Source organism: Paroedura picta, chromosome 3, assembly GCF_049243985.1.
Source record: "Paroedura picta isolate Pp20150507F chromosome 3, Ppicta_v3.0, whole genome shotgun sequence".
In the NCBI taxonomy this organism is placed as follows: domain Eukaryota; kingdom Metazoa; phylum Chordata; class Lepidosauria; order Squamata; family Gekkonidae; genus Paroedura; species Paroedura picta.
This window is the reverse complement of record NC_135371.1, coordinates 51,338,394-51,356,558: the sequence shown is the minus strand read 5'-3', so window position 1 is coordinate 51,356,558 and position 18,165 is coordinate 51,338,394. Positions and strand designations below refer to the sequence as shown.

Genomic DNA, 18,165 nt, shown 5'->3' with positions numbered 1-18,165 from the left:
CATCAAGCAGACAAAAGTAATTACTGTGCAATTATACAGCTTTAAAACCAAGAAGAAACTGAAATTGTTCAAGATTGTCTATTTCTTGGCTTCATCGTCATCCGAAAGAGAGGATGCAACCAAGAAATCAGAAAGTGATTGAGACTGGGAAGGGCAGCTATGAAGGAGCTATAAAAGATTCTTAAATGTAAGGATGTGTCACTGGTGACCAAGATTTTTCATGCTATAGTATGAAAGTTAGACAATGAAAAAAGTGGATAGGAGAAAAGTTGATTCATTTGAAATGTGGTGGTGGAGGAGAGTTTTATGAGGAGGAGGAGGAGAATTGTTTTTTATTCCCAATTTTTCACTACCTGAAGGAGTCTCAAAGCAGCTTACAATTGCCTTCCCTTCCTCTCTGCACAATAGACACCCTGTGAGGTAAGTGAGGCTGAGAGAACTGCTCTGTGAGAACAGCTCTAACAGGAATGTGACTAGCCCAATGTCACCCAGATCGCTGCATGCGGAGGAGTGGGGAGTCAAACCCATCTTGCCAGATGAGAGTCTGCTGCTTTTAACCACCACACCAAGCTGGCTGACCACCAAAAAGTGGGTTCTAGACCAAACCAAGTGAGTTCTAGTTCAAACCAAGCCTGAACTCTCCCTAGAAGCTAAAATGACTTTACTGAGGCTATCATACTTTGGTCACATTCTGAGAAGTCAAAAGTCACAGACAACAAGAATAATGATAGGAAAAAATTGATGGCAGCAGGGAAAAAGGAAAACCCAATATGAGATGGATTGATTTAATTGATGAAGGAAGCCATGGTCCTCTGTACACCTGAGCAAAGCTCTTAACAATTGGAAGACATTAATTTATAGGGTCAACTAGCCATAAGTCAGAAGCAACTTAGCACACATATAAAAGGCCTTGAGAAAATATATTCCATCCCTTTAACAGAGACTTAATGTGTGGGAATGAGAAATCGAAGCTTTTAGTGATATAGAAGTCAATAATATCACCTGGGCGTAAACTGCACGGAGCTTTTATTCCAATCCAGGTCGATTCAGTCCCTGCCCTCTACACAGAATGCGATTTCCATTTGGATTTGGGGCTATTTAAATTTTCCTTCTGCAGCAAGAAGGACTGATCCGGAGTGACCCTACCTTTATTGTGCGATATCTTAGAGTGCTTTTAATGCTCAATATTTTTCAAATCCGCATTGGGAAGAACCTCTGAGAGGTCGCACCTGGTCATGTGACAAGCTTGCCTTAAAGGAGAAGCCCCTAATTTCTCTCAATTTCTGTCGGTCCTGGATTTTTTCTCTCTTCTCTGCCTTTTTCGATCCTTTCCCCCGCCCCTCCAAGAAAATAAAGAGGCTCCCTGCTTGGCTCCTCTCCCCCCCCCCCTTCAAGAAAAGAAAGAAAGAGGCTTGGCTCCCCCCCCCTTCTGAACTACCCTAACCATGTGCAGAACACTTTCCTGTTTCAATGGGGAGGGGAGGGAAGAGGAAGACCCAAGTTCAAAGCGATCTGAATTCAACAGGATTGACAACGGAATAAACAAAGTAAGTGCAGACTCTGCCCTGGAAAGCATCTAATTAAAAGGACAAGACATTCTTTCCTCCAAGGCAATTGGTAGCCCAAGCAATTTGTGGTGTCAGATCATCCTTTTCTAAGCTGTTTTTGTCCTTAAAAGTAAGGAACGTGAGAGTTTTGTTACACTTACCTGTATACAGTATATGGCATGTAATTGAGACCTGAAACACAGTAAAGTGGTTACTTTGGCTAAGGTCACAAACGGAATCAGCGGCAGAAAGGGGAAGCAGACCTCACAAAGAACTTCCTCTGAATGAGCCCAATAGAAAAAAAATGATAGTGAAGCAACCATGATGAGACAGAAAAGCGAAATACCTTGTGACTTCTGCTGCGCGTGTGTGTGTGCGTCTGTCTGCAGATCTACCTATAAATAGCAAATCAGGATGGTGTCAGACATGTGCTGTCCTTATGAAAGTGTCTAATTCAGGGAAAGTTTAGTGACCTTGCATAATACCTCAGTGATATTTGACTTGCTCTGGGTATTCAGAGAACTCCAGCCACAATTGGTTCATGGTAGAGTTTTGACTCGAGGGAATCTCAGGCCCATTGCAAAGGCTGCTGCAATCTTACTGAGAACTTGCAGTGGGAGGTTTTATGAGCTGGTTCTCCTTATTCTGCCCATTAATATGCATTACTGATACTGAGTTCTCATGCCACAGCCGTGCTCTGTTACCCGTGCCAGCCGTGCCATTTCACAAGCATTGCAGTCTAGTGGTTAGGTAACAGGCTATTTAAGGTTATCCTGCCCTAACCAAACATTAACAGAAAGGAACTTTGCCTCCTTCTGGACAATCGGTTCCATTTCAGCTCAGCCAATATCATATTGTTCTCTTCTGAGCTGCTGATGGCTCAGAGGGCTGGAAAAGAACATCAGCAGGGCATCAAGTTTGAGAGGAAAATCAAAATCCTGATGATTTTTCACTGCCATATTAAAGCTTTTATGCATACACCATTTCTCTGAAGCCTGTGGGCAATTATTCAATTAATATAGCTGCATAGCAGTTCCTAACTCTCTTGAACTTTGTTTTTGTTCCTGTTTTTGCTATGGTTGAAGTTTGGGTTTTTATTTTAGACCACGGAAATTCCTAATTCCATTTTAAAATGTCTTACAGAAGCTTTTGTTAAATCACATTTAGAGAGATGCCACTACAAGCCACCATGCCATCCTAAACAGAGTCACCCCCTTCTTGATCAGGATGGTACTGGCTGTCTTCCCAGCAAACAGGGAGTCATACGTACTTTTCCCCAGCAGTATCTCCTCAGAGCTGTGTCTTCTTCGTGGCATATATTAAGCATAATCTTCACCACAGAATGATGAGGCCTGGGAATGGGTCTGCAGAGCGAGGCAGCCTTCTAACCACTAGCAATCAGCTATCACCAGGCTCTACCCTTGCCTTGGTCACCGAGCAGAACCTGCCCAAAGTTGCCATGTGTAGCTCCACAGTGCTTGCATTTAATTGCAATGCCGAGATTTAATTTCTCCATTGCAATTAAATTCCATGCTGCTCTCCTGACATTATCTTCCTGTAAGAAAGGTCTGATTTTATCTCATTTAATAGCGCCCTACACAGGCGGTATGATATTCTCTTCTCATCAAAAGTGAATGTGATCTTTTTTTATGGCTTTGTTGCAGACTCGTGGTGAATTCTGCCAAGAATAGCACATTACAGTGCCATCCTAAGCAAAGTTATACGCTTCTAAGTCCATTGAAGTCAATGGCCTTAGAATAGTTTAATTCTGTTCAGGAGGGCACTGCTTGTTGTGTGATTCAGGCATTTTCCAAAGCACAGTCCTGACATATTTTCTATTAACTTCAAACAAACCTCTGGTTACAGATCTCTGTTATAGTTGTGACAAGAATCTCTACAGTTTTTCAGAGGAGCTTTCACTACTTTTCAATTTGATTTTTGTAAAAATGTACCTGCTTTATGAGAATCCTTTCCTGACAGCTAAGGCAGACATGGATTTGAAATATCCTACATTGTTGCTTACTGTTGCATATCATGCCCCTGAAAAACCACTCTGGAGTGCAGCCACCCATTCCTTGAAGCAAGATAAACTTCAGGAGGCACCAAAGTTCAGAAATGCAGGCACACAATTAAGCACCAGACTCAGATTCACAAGGAGAAAAAGGCCTGGGAATCAAGCTGTCTTTTCCACACTGGTTAGCACACTTCTCATAAGGCTGCTGTCTGAACTCAAAGGGGAGTTCTAGATTTCTTCCGCAGCAGGTCTGTGTTTGTTACAAAGCAAGTTATTAGACTTCCTCTGGCCTTGAACGTCTTGCCACAAAATAACAGGGAATGAGGCCCAATGGTAGGATTGATATGAACCTTGTCTGTTTTTCTTTTTCACACAGCACACTCCAGTTATAAGGTTTGGCATTCCTTACGGATCTGAAGAATAATCTAGGACAGAGCAGGAGTCCATACCATTAAGCATAAAGAATCTCCCTAGATCAGCAAAAAACATTGTTTGAGCATCAGTATAAAAGCGTTTTCCCTCACTTATTTACCTTATCTGGTATGTATAGTTTACCCTGTACTTCAGCCAAAATTCCAAGTAAACAAAATCGAATTTAAAGTAGCATATTTTAATTTCAAAAATATTCCTCAGAATAGTCTTTAGGCATATTTCCTTGGAACATTCCTCAGGAGTAACTTGACGGTTCCTAACACCAACATGCAGAGTGCAGAGGTACCAGATCTTCACGGGACCTGCCTGGAAGGAAGTCATGTTCTCCCTCAACTGTTTAAACTGATGGGCATGTTGTCATTTGGTGCAGGTATGTGAAGAGGATATCACTGTTGGCAGCTGAGGTCTGGGTTAAGTTTGTTCTTAGAAGGAGGAGGTAGACACATGAGGAAGAAACTTGGACTGCACACTCACCTGTAATCTTGAGGCAGGACCAGAATTCTACAGTCAGGCTCAACTGTAAAACTATATTTACTCTAATGGAGATATGAATATTCACGCAAATCACTTGCAATGGCACAGGGACTTATCAGATTCTGCTTGAGTGATATGAGTATGAATCAAATGGTGAATCACTTCCCCAGCTCCAGTGACTCTGTAGGAAACGAAGTGTCACCTTTCCCCTTCAGCCACCTACACCCTTTGGCTGGGTGCCTGCATGTTGGGTCTGTGCAGGGAAGGCCATCAGTTTGAACATGTGTGAAAGCAAACTTCACATTTCTGTTACATGGAGGCCCAGGTTTTCGTTGACATATCTATAGGAAATAGAAATATCTGGAGGAAATGTCTTTCCTCCAAGGATTTCTTTATAAGGATTCCTCTATCCTTTGTCCCATCCCCAGACACACAGGGAAGAAGGTTAAGGATACTACCCTGACTCTGACACTGATGTAGTACAATGCCAGGTTACACTACAAAATATAACATATTTTGCAGAGCCCGTGGTAGACCTGGCTTCCATGACCAAAATCTGGACTAGCGTTGAAGCATCTGTCACTCTGAATGAACTTGCTTCTCCAGGTTTTTTGGTCCAACATCAGTCACAGACCTCAGGCCTGGTGGGGGTGGGATTCCTGGTTCAGGAGGCTTACTCCTACAGGGCATTCCCTGAAGCAAAGATCCCAGGAATTGAATGTGTTGGCCTGAGGTGGGATTCGGTCGAAGGCGTGGACATCTGGTTGGTGTACTGCCTGCCTTCTGCACCTGCAGATGCCCTACTGGGTCTCCTAGAGGCAGCAGACACCTGGGCATTGCAGTACCCTAAATTGATTATTTTGAGGGATTTCAGTGTCTACATGGATGAGCCTGACTCATGGCACGGCCTGGACCTGATGTCAGCCATGGTGACACTGGGGCTTTCACAGGTTGTTACCAGTATCCCCTGTCAAGCAGGCCACACCCTGGACCTGATCTTTGCAGCAGGGTAACAGTGGATCTGATAGCAACTAATTGTCCGGGCAGGGGTCGAGGGGAAAGGAAGCCCCAGGAACGCCCGGACCAGTCGCAGGGTCCGGGGGCTGGCCTGCAGCAAGAGCCAGCACACCTGGAGGGTCATGGAGACCTCCCCACCCCAGGGGTGGAGGTGGGGGAGGATGCCAGGGGCCCAGGGGAAGCCACAGCCACGGAGGTCACCGGAGCGGAGAGCTGCGGACAGCTGAAACAGGCGCTCGACGCCGAGCAGCCTGCCACTACCAATTGGGGAAAGGCCGGCAGCCTGCTTGGACGTACATGAGGAGGGGATTTTGAGGGATGGGGGAGACCACGCACAATGGAGGGGGAGGGGGAGGGAAGCAGAAGCAGGAGAGAAGAGTCTTACCTGCACCTCAATGCTGGACGAGCACGCCCGGGGCGGCGGGAGCCATGGAACCTAGAGAGAGAACAAAGAGCTGGCTGAATGAAAGTGAAATGAAGATTGGCACACACCGAAGATGGACGGGGCTGGAAGAGGGGACAGGGAGGGAGAGCTTTAATGGATGGGGTGGGGACACAAGGGAGAATATAAGGAAGAGAGGGAAGGACACAGGTAGTGGGTCAGGAGAAGGAAGATGGTAGGAGAGGAGTGGAGAATCTGGGCTTGAATCGTTTGTTCGGGCGGCACGGCCAAGCTGAGGAGCAGGCGGCCCGGGGGCGGACACTAATGCTGTGCCATGGGCAGACTACAATGCCCTCAAAGCCCAACTAAGCGTCCCACCCACCCCTTGTAAAGGAAGGGATGCATTTATGCCCATCCACTGAGACTTGTGGATCCAAATGGCCAATGAGTGCTTAAAAGGACCCCTGCAGAAGATTATCCACCTTTCTTATCAGAAATTTTCCTGGAAGAGCTGAAAGGGGCTGTGGTTAGACCTCTCCTGAAAAAAAACATTGCTGGATCTGTGTGACCCTGCCTGATACCACCCCATTTTACACCTAGTATGCTTGGGGAAAGTGGTTGAAAAGGCCACCATGGACCAGCTCTTGGCATACCTAGATACAACTTCTATCCTGGACCCATTTTAGTCCAGGTTCTGAGCTGGCCATGGGATGGAGACAGCGTTCGTTGCTCTGATGGATGACCTTCAGAGGCAGTTGGATTGAGGTGGATCAGTGCTGCTTGTGATGCTAGATCTCACAGCAGCATTCAGTGTTGTAGACCTTTTAGCTTTCCACCTCATCAACACTGGGATGTAGGGGACGGCACTACAGTGGCCAATCTTCCCTTACTTCAGGATGGAGGACAGAGGGTCACACTTGTAGAGGACCAATTCCATCGTTGGACACTCCAATGTGCAGTCCCACAGGGGGTGGTCCTTTTCCTGATATTATTTAACATCTTCATATGCCTTCTTGCCCAGCTGACTCGAAGGTGTGGCTTGGGTGTTACCAATTTGCTATCTCCTGATGGGTGGCTGGCCGAACTCCCCCCAGAACAACTCACCAGGATGTGGCTGAATGGTTAAAGCAGAGTCATCTGAAGCTGAACCCTTCAGAGATGGAGGACCTTTAACTGGGTAGGAAGGGACCAGCAGAGGAAGTGTGCCTGGACAGCATGCAGCTTACCACTGCACAGACAGATAGGAATCTGGGAGTGATATTTGGTACCACCCTTTCCATGGAGGCTCAAGTCACTAGAGTAGCTCAACAGACATTTTTCCATCGGCACCAGGCTAGGCTACTAGCACCCTACCTGTCCCCAGATCACTTAGCCGCAGTCATCCATGCAATGGGCCTTCCCTTGTCCATACCCTGGAAATTGCAGCTGATCCAAACTGCAGCTGCCAGAGTCCTCACCAGAACACCAAGGAGCGCTCATATACATCCTGTCTCAGGCAGCTGCACTGGCATCCAGTGGAGTTCCTGATTAGGTTCAAGGTGCTGTTTTTGGCCTTTAAGGCCATTTCTGGTCTGGACCCGTTGTACCTGAGAGCACCATGCTCCACTGGTTTAAACAAGCTAGTGGTCTCTGGATTAAGAGAAGTCCACCTGGCCTCGACCAGGACCTTCTCAATCTTGGCCCCCATATGGGTCCTTTTGGAACTCATCAAGCTCTTCCACCAAGCATTCAGTTGAGGCCAGGTGACATGGAACATGGAGCCTCCCCTCCACAAGACCCTGACAAATGGGACAGGGACAAGGTGCTGATAGCTCTCTGTAATCATTTTTAAGTTAATTAGTTGCTTTGGGTTGCAGCAGGAGTTGGGAACCAAAGAAGTTACATTTTGAAGAAAAAAATTCCTTCTGTCAGTGGAAATTACTTGTATGTCCAAACTATTGTTTTGAGATGCCATTCTGGTGAACACTTGGACTCAGGAATGACTTTGATCCATAGTTAAATTAAGTCATGCCTAGGACTGTGATCTTAAAGGTGAGGTCTAAATTTCTCCCAGAATTACAACTGATCTCCAGACTACAGAGATCAGTTTGTCTGGATAAAATGGCAGCTTTGGGGGGCACATTCTTTGGCATCACATCCCCTGTGAACTTCCCATGATTCCCAAGCACCACCTCAGATCTCTAGGGGCCATTCCGCACGAGTTCAAAGTAGCAGGAGTGTGGCAAATTGTAATCGCTACTAATTTGCAGTTATGCACGACGTTGCACACGATCTGCCACACTCCTGCAAACAATCAGCTAAAAGAGTTTCTTTGTAGCGCTTAAAGAGAAATTCCAAAAGGTGGATTCACTCTCTGAAAAGCGCTATACTCTTGCAAGCAATCTGCAACAGTTCTGAAAAAGACCTGTGCGTTCCCAATGTTGCGGTTTCAGCAAAGTCCCTCCCCCTGGCTCTCTCCTCTGAACTTCCAGCGAAGTGATCGCCATTTTTTTTCTCAGAGCGAGCGGAGAGCAACAAACCGGCGAACCTTCATTCACCCAGCGAGGCTTCTCTGGCTGCAGTCCCTCCACAGAGCTGCTTTAAAGCTCGCCTCAAGTCACCAAGCACAACACAAGCCCCGTTTGCTAATTCCCTTTATTTTCGGCTGAAAATCGCGTCCGTGCATGGGGGGGGGGTTCTTTTCGCTCAGGGGAGCATGGCAACGATGAATCGCCAGCTCATACACCACCTGCCAGCTAGATGGTTCTCTCCATTGTAACGAATCAACGCAGATTCGTTGCACGTGTGTGTGTGTGTTTTTAAACCTGTTCTTAAAGGCAAAGGGGCTTTTTCGGAGCATGGTAACAACTGCCCATTGGCTGCTCGTTTGATTGACGGCCAGGAGCGGGACAAAGCACAGCAAATATCGCTTCCTTCCTAGCAATTTTTGCCGAGACCGGAAATCTGTGGGAAACTATTGAAACGCGACTGGATTCCACTACAAAGGCAGGTATGCATAACGACGCATTCCACTATTTAAAATTGCGTTTTTTCTTTCCGAAATCAATTTGCCACATTGATCCTGGTGCGGAATGGGCCTAGAAATTCCCTGCAAGAATCTGCTAGGTCAGAGTTGGCAACCCTAGTTAATCAATTTTTTTAAAGTATTGTCCCACAATCCAAATTAGTGTTAGGGCTTCAGAACAGTGCACATGGATTTCTTCTTCACAGAAGCTGCAAATACATATCCAAATGTATAAAGGGCCTGTAAGTAAAGAGCAAATGTAAGAGATTAGGGTTTCATAAATGGAGGGGAAGGACAATGAGTGCGTAGGGTGATGCAAAGAGAATACAAAATATTTTCTATTGAGTTAGCTAATTTATTAAACCAGAGTGGACTGGGTTAGAATGCTGAGTACTATGTACCACCATAAGGAAAGTCCCCTGGTTTATAAGCAGCAGTTGTTTACATTTGCTTGCTCATAAAATGGGTTTTAAATAAACAGATCACTTCCTTATATAGGTCTTGGCATGCTGTATTTTACTGTTAAAATAATAAAAAAGGAATATTAAGCTGCTGGTATGTAAAATTCAGCAAAGACTCTGCAAAATCTTTTCCTGTTGTGAAAAAAAATACAAGAAAAAATTAAAAAGCAGGACTTCTCTCAAGGGGATGTTTTAAAAGTTTTTTTTTTGTTTTAAGAAAAGTCAACATATTTTTGGCAGAAAATTAAGATGGATACCCCTGCTTTAGTATCATATAAGAATGTGATGATTTAGGGCTTTATCTTTTGGACATTGAGGCTCATGATCTCAGATCAGTTTGGAAAGGGGTCTTGATTTTTAGTACATTTCAGACAATAAACGGGCACCAGGTCAGCAAGCATGTGCCAGAGTCATCACATGGTGGACAATGGGTTTATTAATAGAAAGGCCTATTAAGACATATTTGATGATGGTGGCTTGCTGAATCAGGTCCATGTGTTGTTTTTAAAATTCCTCCAGAAAAAAAGAAAGAGAAGACCAAGACCTAATTATATTTTGATGTAAGGAGGTAAATTTTGAAGAGAGTCTCTGCTAGATTTGAGCTGGTACCAGAATTTCAGTCTTCAGTTCTCTGGCCCTTTCTTCACTGATCATATTATTATACTTGTTGCTAATACAACAGTGCATCCTGTAAATGTAAAATGGGATTACCTAAGTGTTTCTATTTTAGAGCATTTTCAGTATTAATGTATCAGAAATATTGTCCCAGTTGGTTAGCTGTGCATCTTGTTCAGCAACAATGTACAAGAGTCCTGTGGCACCCAAAAGAAAGACTAACAAATTTATTGTAACACGGAGGCCCCTACAGGTACCTTCCTTTTAACATTGATATGGAATTTATCTAGCTCGAGGTTGCCAAACCGTAGGTCTCCACATGTCATTGGCAAGGGCTCAGGGTAATTGTAGTCCATAGACTTCTGGAGAGCCCCTCCTGAGTTAGAAGACCCCTATCCCACCTTGTGTATGTTTGCATGTGAATTGCTATCAATTCACTATTGATTTGTGGTGACCTCTTTGGGTTTAAGGCAAGTGATTAAGCAGAAGTGATTGGCCACAGCCTTCTTCCACAAAAATCTTCCTTGGTGATCTCCCATCCAAGTACCAACCTTGCTTAGTTTGGATTCTTCCTTACATTAAGAATACTAGCTTTGTCCTGATCATTCACTCACCATTGATGCAGGATAAGGCTTGGGAATATCCCCACAATCTCTTATTTCATTGACACTTGTGTAAACACTGACAACAGTATATCTACTCTATAACTGGATCCATAGCTCCATGTGGAAGAACATCTGGTGCTTGCATTCATTCAGTCAGTAGCCTTTTATTTGCATAAGGGTGCTTGCATGCAATGAGGTTTGTTGACCTTACAACTAAAGATTATAGCCTTGGAGTTTCATCCTCTTCCTGTGTTTCCTCTTCCTTTGTTAGGCATTGCAGGAACGTTGCCACCTTTTGAATTTTCCAGTATTGTCATCATGGCAAAATGTAAACCAACCATCAACATTTGCAGAAAAGCCCATAGTAAATTCACCCAATTCATGTTCCTGACTCTTTCTATATAAAAGACAACTAGGCCTTGAGGTGCTCTCCTGAGTGAAATTCTCAAGACCAGACAAAGAGAATGTTCAGTGAGGCCTATGGTAAGTAGAAAAGAGTGTAAGGTAAAACCAGAAAAATGACTCAAAGTTAGGCTTTGAGCAGAGGATCATCCAGGCAAAGCGTCTCAAAGATCAATAGAGGCCACTTCATTTTTGGAGGCTCCCAGCTTTGCTACCGCCATTTAAGGATAACAATTCATAGTGTGCACTACAGGGAGTGAGACCCAGTAATAGGTCATGAAAGTTGCATGATGGACTTCTTTCAGTCCTGAATGTGAACCTCTCTGACTGTATGAATAATATTATTTGGAGATAACACTAAAATTGAGGCCCTCAGTGAATGAGAAGTATGGGCCAAATGGACCTCCCCCACCACAATGGGCCCTGCAGTCAGGCAAACATTAGCTGAGTGAGAAGGCTGAAGCAGTGAGAAACTCCAATTAGGCCGAGAAGCCATTCCAGTGAAGGAGAGATGTAGGCTGTTCATGCACGAAGGGCTTGGGGTAGGGGGAACAGGAAAGGGGACTACAACCCTGATCAGAGAAGGCGGAGTCTGAAGCTAGAGCAGCAACATGGAGATTTGCTCTGTTAGACAAAAAAAAAAGGGGGGGGGACAAGTTACTGAACATATGACATTTTATATCTGACTAGGGGCAAAGCCTGTTGTCTCCAATAATACAACAGGCGCTAGAGCTTGGCAATGGGAAGAGGAAGGGGAGGAGTTGTCCAATCTGTAAGGGCATGGGGTTGAATGTTGAGGCCTACTGCACAGGGTTGTTGTGCAGATGAAACAGGAGACAAAAGAGCCAGTATCCTCTGCAGGATAACGCTGTGCAGTTTCCTCAAACCTGCAGAGAGTTGCAAAGAAGAAAGACACATGGCTTGGCTATGTCTAACCCATAGCCAGAGCAGTATTTTAAGTGAGAAAGGGCCTTTCTGTGGCCTCCCTTTCAGCCAACAGTTTGGCAGAAGGGGAAAGTCCCCCCCCCCCGCTCAAAAGGAAGGCCCTCAGGCTCCCCTGCGTTGCTCTCGGAAAGGCCTCCTTCCCTCAGTCAGGGCCTGTCAGAGGCTCCTTCGCAGCAGGCCTGAAGGGGTGGAGGGGGAGCACTCTGCAGCCTCCTGCCAGCTCTGTCAGGGTTCTGAGGCAATTTACAGTTGGACATGGCAGTTAGGACAGCCTTGCGGCGAAAAGGGCTGGCGCAGCCTCTGTTCTCATCCCCCTTGGCATCCCTACTGACCTCCTCTCCCTGCGGTGGTCAGCAGCAGACTGGCAGCCAGACTGGACTGGGTGAATGGAATTTTGGTCTGTCCTGGTGAGGGGCCAATAGGAAGGCGCTTCGTGTGTCTCCCCATTGGCTGCTTGGCCCTGGATGGACACTCGGAGGGCCCAATCAGGAGCCGCTTCGCTCCTCCTGATTGGGCCCTCTGAGTTTTTATCCTGGACAGGGCCCACCCTAACTCCTCCCCAGGAGGCCTTACCTTTTTATTTAACCGGTGGAGCTGTTAAAGATGAGGCCAATCAGAGCAGCCACTCCTTGTCAACGATCAAAGTTGATGCTAGAAATCATTGTAAAAATGTCTCTGAACCATGTGCACAGGTAGTTCCAGAGTACTCAATGGTGTAATCTACAAAATTCCTGGCACCGGATTTAAGGCTCAGTGGCCACGTATTAAATGTAAATGTTGTTCCTTGTTTTCGTGACAGTGCGTGAATTCTAAAGGTTAATTTAAATGTTACTGTATTCCATGTGCAAGCAGTGGGAAATACCTTATTCATACAGTTATCACAGATACAAGCTTTCTTGAAGACTACCTGTGGGAAAATTAATATTTTCCCAGCTGGGTGTAGTGGTTAACAGCGGCAGCTTCTAATGAGGAGAGCTGGGTTTGACTCCCTGCTCTTCCAAGGGCTAGACACAGCACTGATAGAACTGTTCTCACTGAGCAATTTTCTCAGAGTTCTCTCAGCCTCACCTACTTCATAGGGTGTCTGTTGTGGGGAGAGGAAGGAAAAGCCATTTTGAGACTCCTTCAGTTAATATAAAAACCAGCTCTTCTCTTCTTCAATATCCACCTGCCTATGGTCCTTGAAATATAGTCTCCAGCATTTGAGTAATGCTTTAACTCATATGTCACACGCCTTGGGGAGCAATCCTAAGCAGGTCAACTTCCAAATAGATCTCATATTATTCAGTGAGACTTAGCACACAGTAAGTACACAGGAGAAAAGTAGCCTCAGATATGTAGGACAATGGGGTTTTTAATACAGATATGTCTTCTTTTTGGAAGAGTAGGCAAGGATCACAGTATTAAGAGTTACATGATTTGTATCTGTCTTTATGTAGTAAAAAGGTAAGGAGATAATTGGTCCACTGGGATTATCAACATACTACACCAATCCCAAACCGATCCTTCTAAACTGTAAGACAGAGAGATGGTTCTGGTGCTAAGGATACAGCAACCTGGAGGTCTGTTTGAAACTGATCCTGAAGTAAAAGTCCAGTGTGGACTTGTCCCGAGAGTCAAACATTCCTTTGAGGTAGGTGGTTCAGATTGAAGCTATTCCTGGACTTTCTTGTGATATGTAATGCCATTCATTAATAAATAACTTGGCGTGTCTCACCTTGTGTTGACATTTTCAATAAACCATAAAACTCCCTAAGAACCGTGTTGCTGGAAATGAAGAAGCCATTGGTGAAATTTGCTGAAATGTAGACATCTAGTGGTCCCCTCTATTATTGCACCAATCTTTAAGAGGGCAACATGTCATTTGAAAAGCAGCAGACGGGAAGCCGTGTTGGTCTGAAGCAACAGGACGTTTTAGTCCAGTGGCACCTTTAAGTCCAACAAAGTGCTCCCAATTTTGCTCTGGACATTAACCTCAACTGCTGGTTTTACTCTTGAAAGCCTCAGGCAGTGGGTCTAGATCACCTCAGGGAGCAACCCCCCCCCCCACCTGAGCTTCTTGCACTGAGGGCCTCAGATAAGCCCCTTACCTCTTCTGAATCCCCATCCCTATCTGCAGTTAAATGAGGTACAAGGCTGGATTATTTGTTATTTTGGAAGGATATTTGAACTCTAGAGATATGCTAGATTTTGCACCTGTATTGGTGTGATTCCTCCCCTCCAAAACCCTGGAATTCAGTGAGGTGGTGCCAGTATCAAAATGGACACCTATTAAAGGCTGCCTATAATTTGAATGGTGGCAAGTAATAAAACTCCTCCCCCCCCCTCCACCAATACCTTCTCCCCACCCTTAAACCTCTTAGATGCTTGCCATCCCACGGTGTACCATGCCAATATGAAAGTATTCAACACTAGTTTTAAGGACTGTGTACTTTTTTTAAAGCTGCTGCAGGACATGCAATGGATTCATTCATCTTCTAAAAGATGAGCAAGGCAGAATAGGAAAATAAGGTTCCTTTGGCCTTGACTGGCCTCAGTGAAATCACTTTCTCTTAATTTACCTCACACAACTGTTAACATAAAACAAAACAAAAACAGACTTCTCTGACTTTACCTATTTAACATTATCACAGGACCTGCACCTGCATTCTTGTTGTGTGTATACATTTCTATTACGCTTTGAATTTGGAATGTGTCTGACCTTCACTCACTACATTTAAGAAGCTGTGTAAGAGTTTTATTCCAGAGTCTATTTGGTGCAGGGTAAACTGTTGTATTCTGAGGAGCATTTGGCAGAGGACTACCTCATTTAGCTCGGTCCCTTGCCCTTTTGTTTTCTTTTAAAATTCTGTATCTTTTAAGTTGTGGGAGTATTCTTTAAATTTCATGCCAATTTATTAACGTGTGTTTTTCAATTCTCTGAAGTTTTTAATCAGGTTTTTCAGGTTTCCCCCCCCACACAGAGTCAAATGTGTATAGCTTCCCCATGGGTGCTGCAGGTGTTAATACAGCACAATGGTAAATGGGGTTCCACACAGCAGACTTCTCCAGTAAAATATATTAGTGATTGAAGCCTGTTAGATCATTATGTCAATATACAGATTAGGTTCTCCGAATTATCAGCTTCCATTTTGTGGATATAAGGGGAAACAGGCCTTAGCCTTACTTTAAAGATCTCTCCCTGTGTTCCTGGAGGCAGTGGTCCAACTACTGTTGAAAAAACCATCTCTGAATCCGGAGACCCAACTACTGCCCTGTTTTGCATCTTGCGTCTTTGGGGAAGTTGGCTGAAAAACCACCATGGACCAGCTCTCAGTGTACCTAGAGGAAACTTTGGTTTTTGAACCATTCCACTCTGGCTTCCAACCTGGCCACAGGGTTGAGATGGCTTTGGTTGCTTTGATGGATGATCTTTAGCACCAGCTAGACCAAGGTGCTGCTCATGTTGTTAGATCGCAAGGCAGCATTTGATGTGGCAGACTGCAAGCTCCTTGCTCACTGCCTTGCCGATGCTGAAATACAGGGGACTGATAAGGTATTTTTGGGGTATATTTTCAGATCAGGCATACCACTAGAAATGGATGACAGGGAGAGAAAATGGGGAAGGGCTGTGGCTCAGTGGTAGAGCATCTTTTTGGCATGCAAAAGTTCCAAGATCCAATCCCTATCATCTCCAGTTTAAAATTTTAAAAATTGGGTGACAACAGGATTCTTGGTCATTATGTGAAAACACATTCCACATAATGGCCAAGTTGGTGGCTGGTGAGGCCTGGCTCCAAGCTCCACTGGCTGCACGGCCACCACTGGCCATCTTTCGAGGCCATCTCCAGGCAGCAGCACAGCAAGCAGGGCTCACTGCCTGGCCTTACTAGCCACCATCCACTGCCGTGTTCCCCGGGGTAGGACAATGGACATCACGTCCATACCCATTTCCATCCCAGGGGGTGCACCAGAAGATGCGTTTGCACATCAAAAATCAAGTAGTAGATATATGAAAGGCCTTTACCTCAGTCCCTGGACAGTTGCCACTCTAAGTAGACAATACTGACCTTGATGGAATAATGGTCTGACTCAGTATAAGGCAGCTATCCGTGGCTGCTATCTTTTCCCAAGCTTCCCAGAGCAAAAGCAGGTTTGGGGAACATAAAAGAAAAATCAGAGAAACCTCATGAGGCGAATCTATCAATATGTTGGAGGGTTGGACCCACTCTCTACTACCATCACACAGTGAAAATATCCCATCTGAAAACAGCATAATTATTTTCATTCATATTCCACTTGTCTTCTCAATAAGGACTCAAAATACTTTAGAGCATTCTCCTCTGCTCTATTTTATTGTCACAAAAACTCTGTGTGCCAGGTAGCACTGAGAGTGTGACTAGTCCAAGAGAATCCAGCAGGCTTTTGTAGCAGAATGAGAGATTCTAGTCCAACACACTGACCAGTATACCATGCTGGCTCTCTGAAGTATTTTTTACAATGTATTTTTGAATGGAAATTTTTCATCAAAAAGTTTTATCCATCAAATTTATATTTTGTTTCCTTGTAACCTGGTGTTGCATTGTTAAATTGTCTTGAGTCTGTGAAGATAAGGAGGGATTGAAAAGCTTTAAATAAATATAGATAAAATTAAAACTTATAGCAATCTTGTGAACAAGGTAAAAAAGATATCTGTTCAAGGCTACTGAGTGAATTTGTGGGGATTTGTGCACAAGTCTTTGTTTTAGTATGTATCCTACAGTCTTGGAAAAATACCATGGCTAACTTTTCAAAACAAGCATGCAGTTTCTTTTCTCACCAGTTGATAAAGTTATATTTTGGCCTATGAGAGAACCTCTATGACTAGAACTGGGAAATCACATCTAATGCTTTTGAAAGAGAACAATACCAGTTTGGATTTATTGCTTTACACAAGGCTAATCTATTTTACTTTGATCCAATTCAAGTGCATGTTCCTATTGCAAAAGTATCACTTTCTTCCAAGTTATACGGTTCTTTTACACCCCAGGTAACATTGGTGCAAGCAATGCCAGACAATTCTATCATTTCTGACCTGTAGAAGGAAGTTCATATTTTATACAGTCACTTGCCTTTCTGCTGCAGAACTGTCAATGAATTAACTTTGATGTTATCTTTTATCACTAAAGAAGGAAGCAAATTTATTGTCACAGAAGCAAATGAACTGCTGTCAAACTAAATTGGATTTGTTGACACATATCTATGTAAACCAACAAATGGGTTTATCATGCTTTTAAGGATTACGAATGACCAAAATCTTGTAAATTGGTACACTTGTTGAAGCAACTAAAGTCATTTCAGGATGTAATTTTCTGGGAGTTTTCTACGTACATGGCATGTGAGGCAATAAGAAAACCCTATGTGTAGGACAATATTTTTGCTAACTGCCTACACAATACCCCTTTCTCATAAGTGGAGTTACTAGTTTTCATGTTTTTAGAATCTCACTAAGGCTATTTTTAAAATTAAGATCCACAAATAATTTAAAAAATGATATTAAATAATGGAGAAATGAGGGCAGTGGAGTTGATAGACATGAACAAACAAAGTGCCTATAATGCTTTTTCTGTCCCATTCTACATGACAGTCCAAATGTGTGAAAACTGGTCACAGTGGTGAGAAAGCAACAAGAACAATGAAGATTTTACATTCAGCTTCCAGGGACAGTGAAGAGAAAAAACCTAACTTGACAATCCTCTTTTTGCATCTGAATATCATTGTAAGAGAAGACAAGTAAAAGGGGGGGGTTAAATATGGGTCTTGTTTAAATAGGCTAAAAACTCATGGACTTGAGTTAAGCTGCACTGGCTGCCCACTTCCACACACACAGCACACACAGATCCCAGACAGTGAAAAAGAGAGGAGCCTAATTTTGTAAGTTCCTAGTGTCAGAGAAACAGACATAATGCGCATTCAGCACTATTATTTAGACATATTCCAGGGCCTATTACACTCAGACCTTGGGGTATGCAAGAATATTGGGGTATCCAAATACAGCTTCATTGTGACAAACTTATTCCAGCATTACTGTTCTCTAAAGTGTCACTGGATTTCTGTTTAATTTCACTGCAGCAGTCTAACACCACTCTTTCTATCTTTCTATCTTTCTATCTTTCTATCTTTCTTTACATTTCTATCCCGCCGCTCCCACAAAGGCTCGTGGCGGCTCACAATAAAACTCCAATACATAAAATCACAATGCCTAAAACCCCCAATAAAAACTATCAAAACCAATAATTAAACTACATA

General features: G+C 44.0%; 1 protein-coding gene across 1 annotated transcript in view; it reads right to left on the bottom strand.

Moving 5' to 3' along the window:
• Positions 1-18,165, bottom strand: part of LOC143831989 (uncharacterized) — a 66,287-nt gene that overhangs the window by 46,266 nt on the left and 1,856 nt on the right. Inside the window, exon 2 of the mRNA XM_077325670.1 lies at positions 5,870-5,920. Coding sequence (XP_077181785.1) covers positions 5,870-5,920 — 51 coding nt within the window. The remainder of the gene's footprint in view (positions 1-5,869; positions 5,921-18,165) is intronic.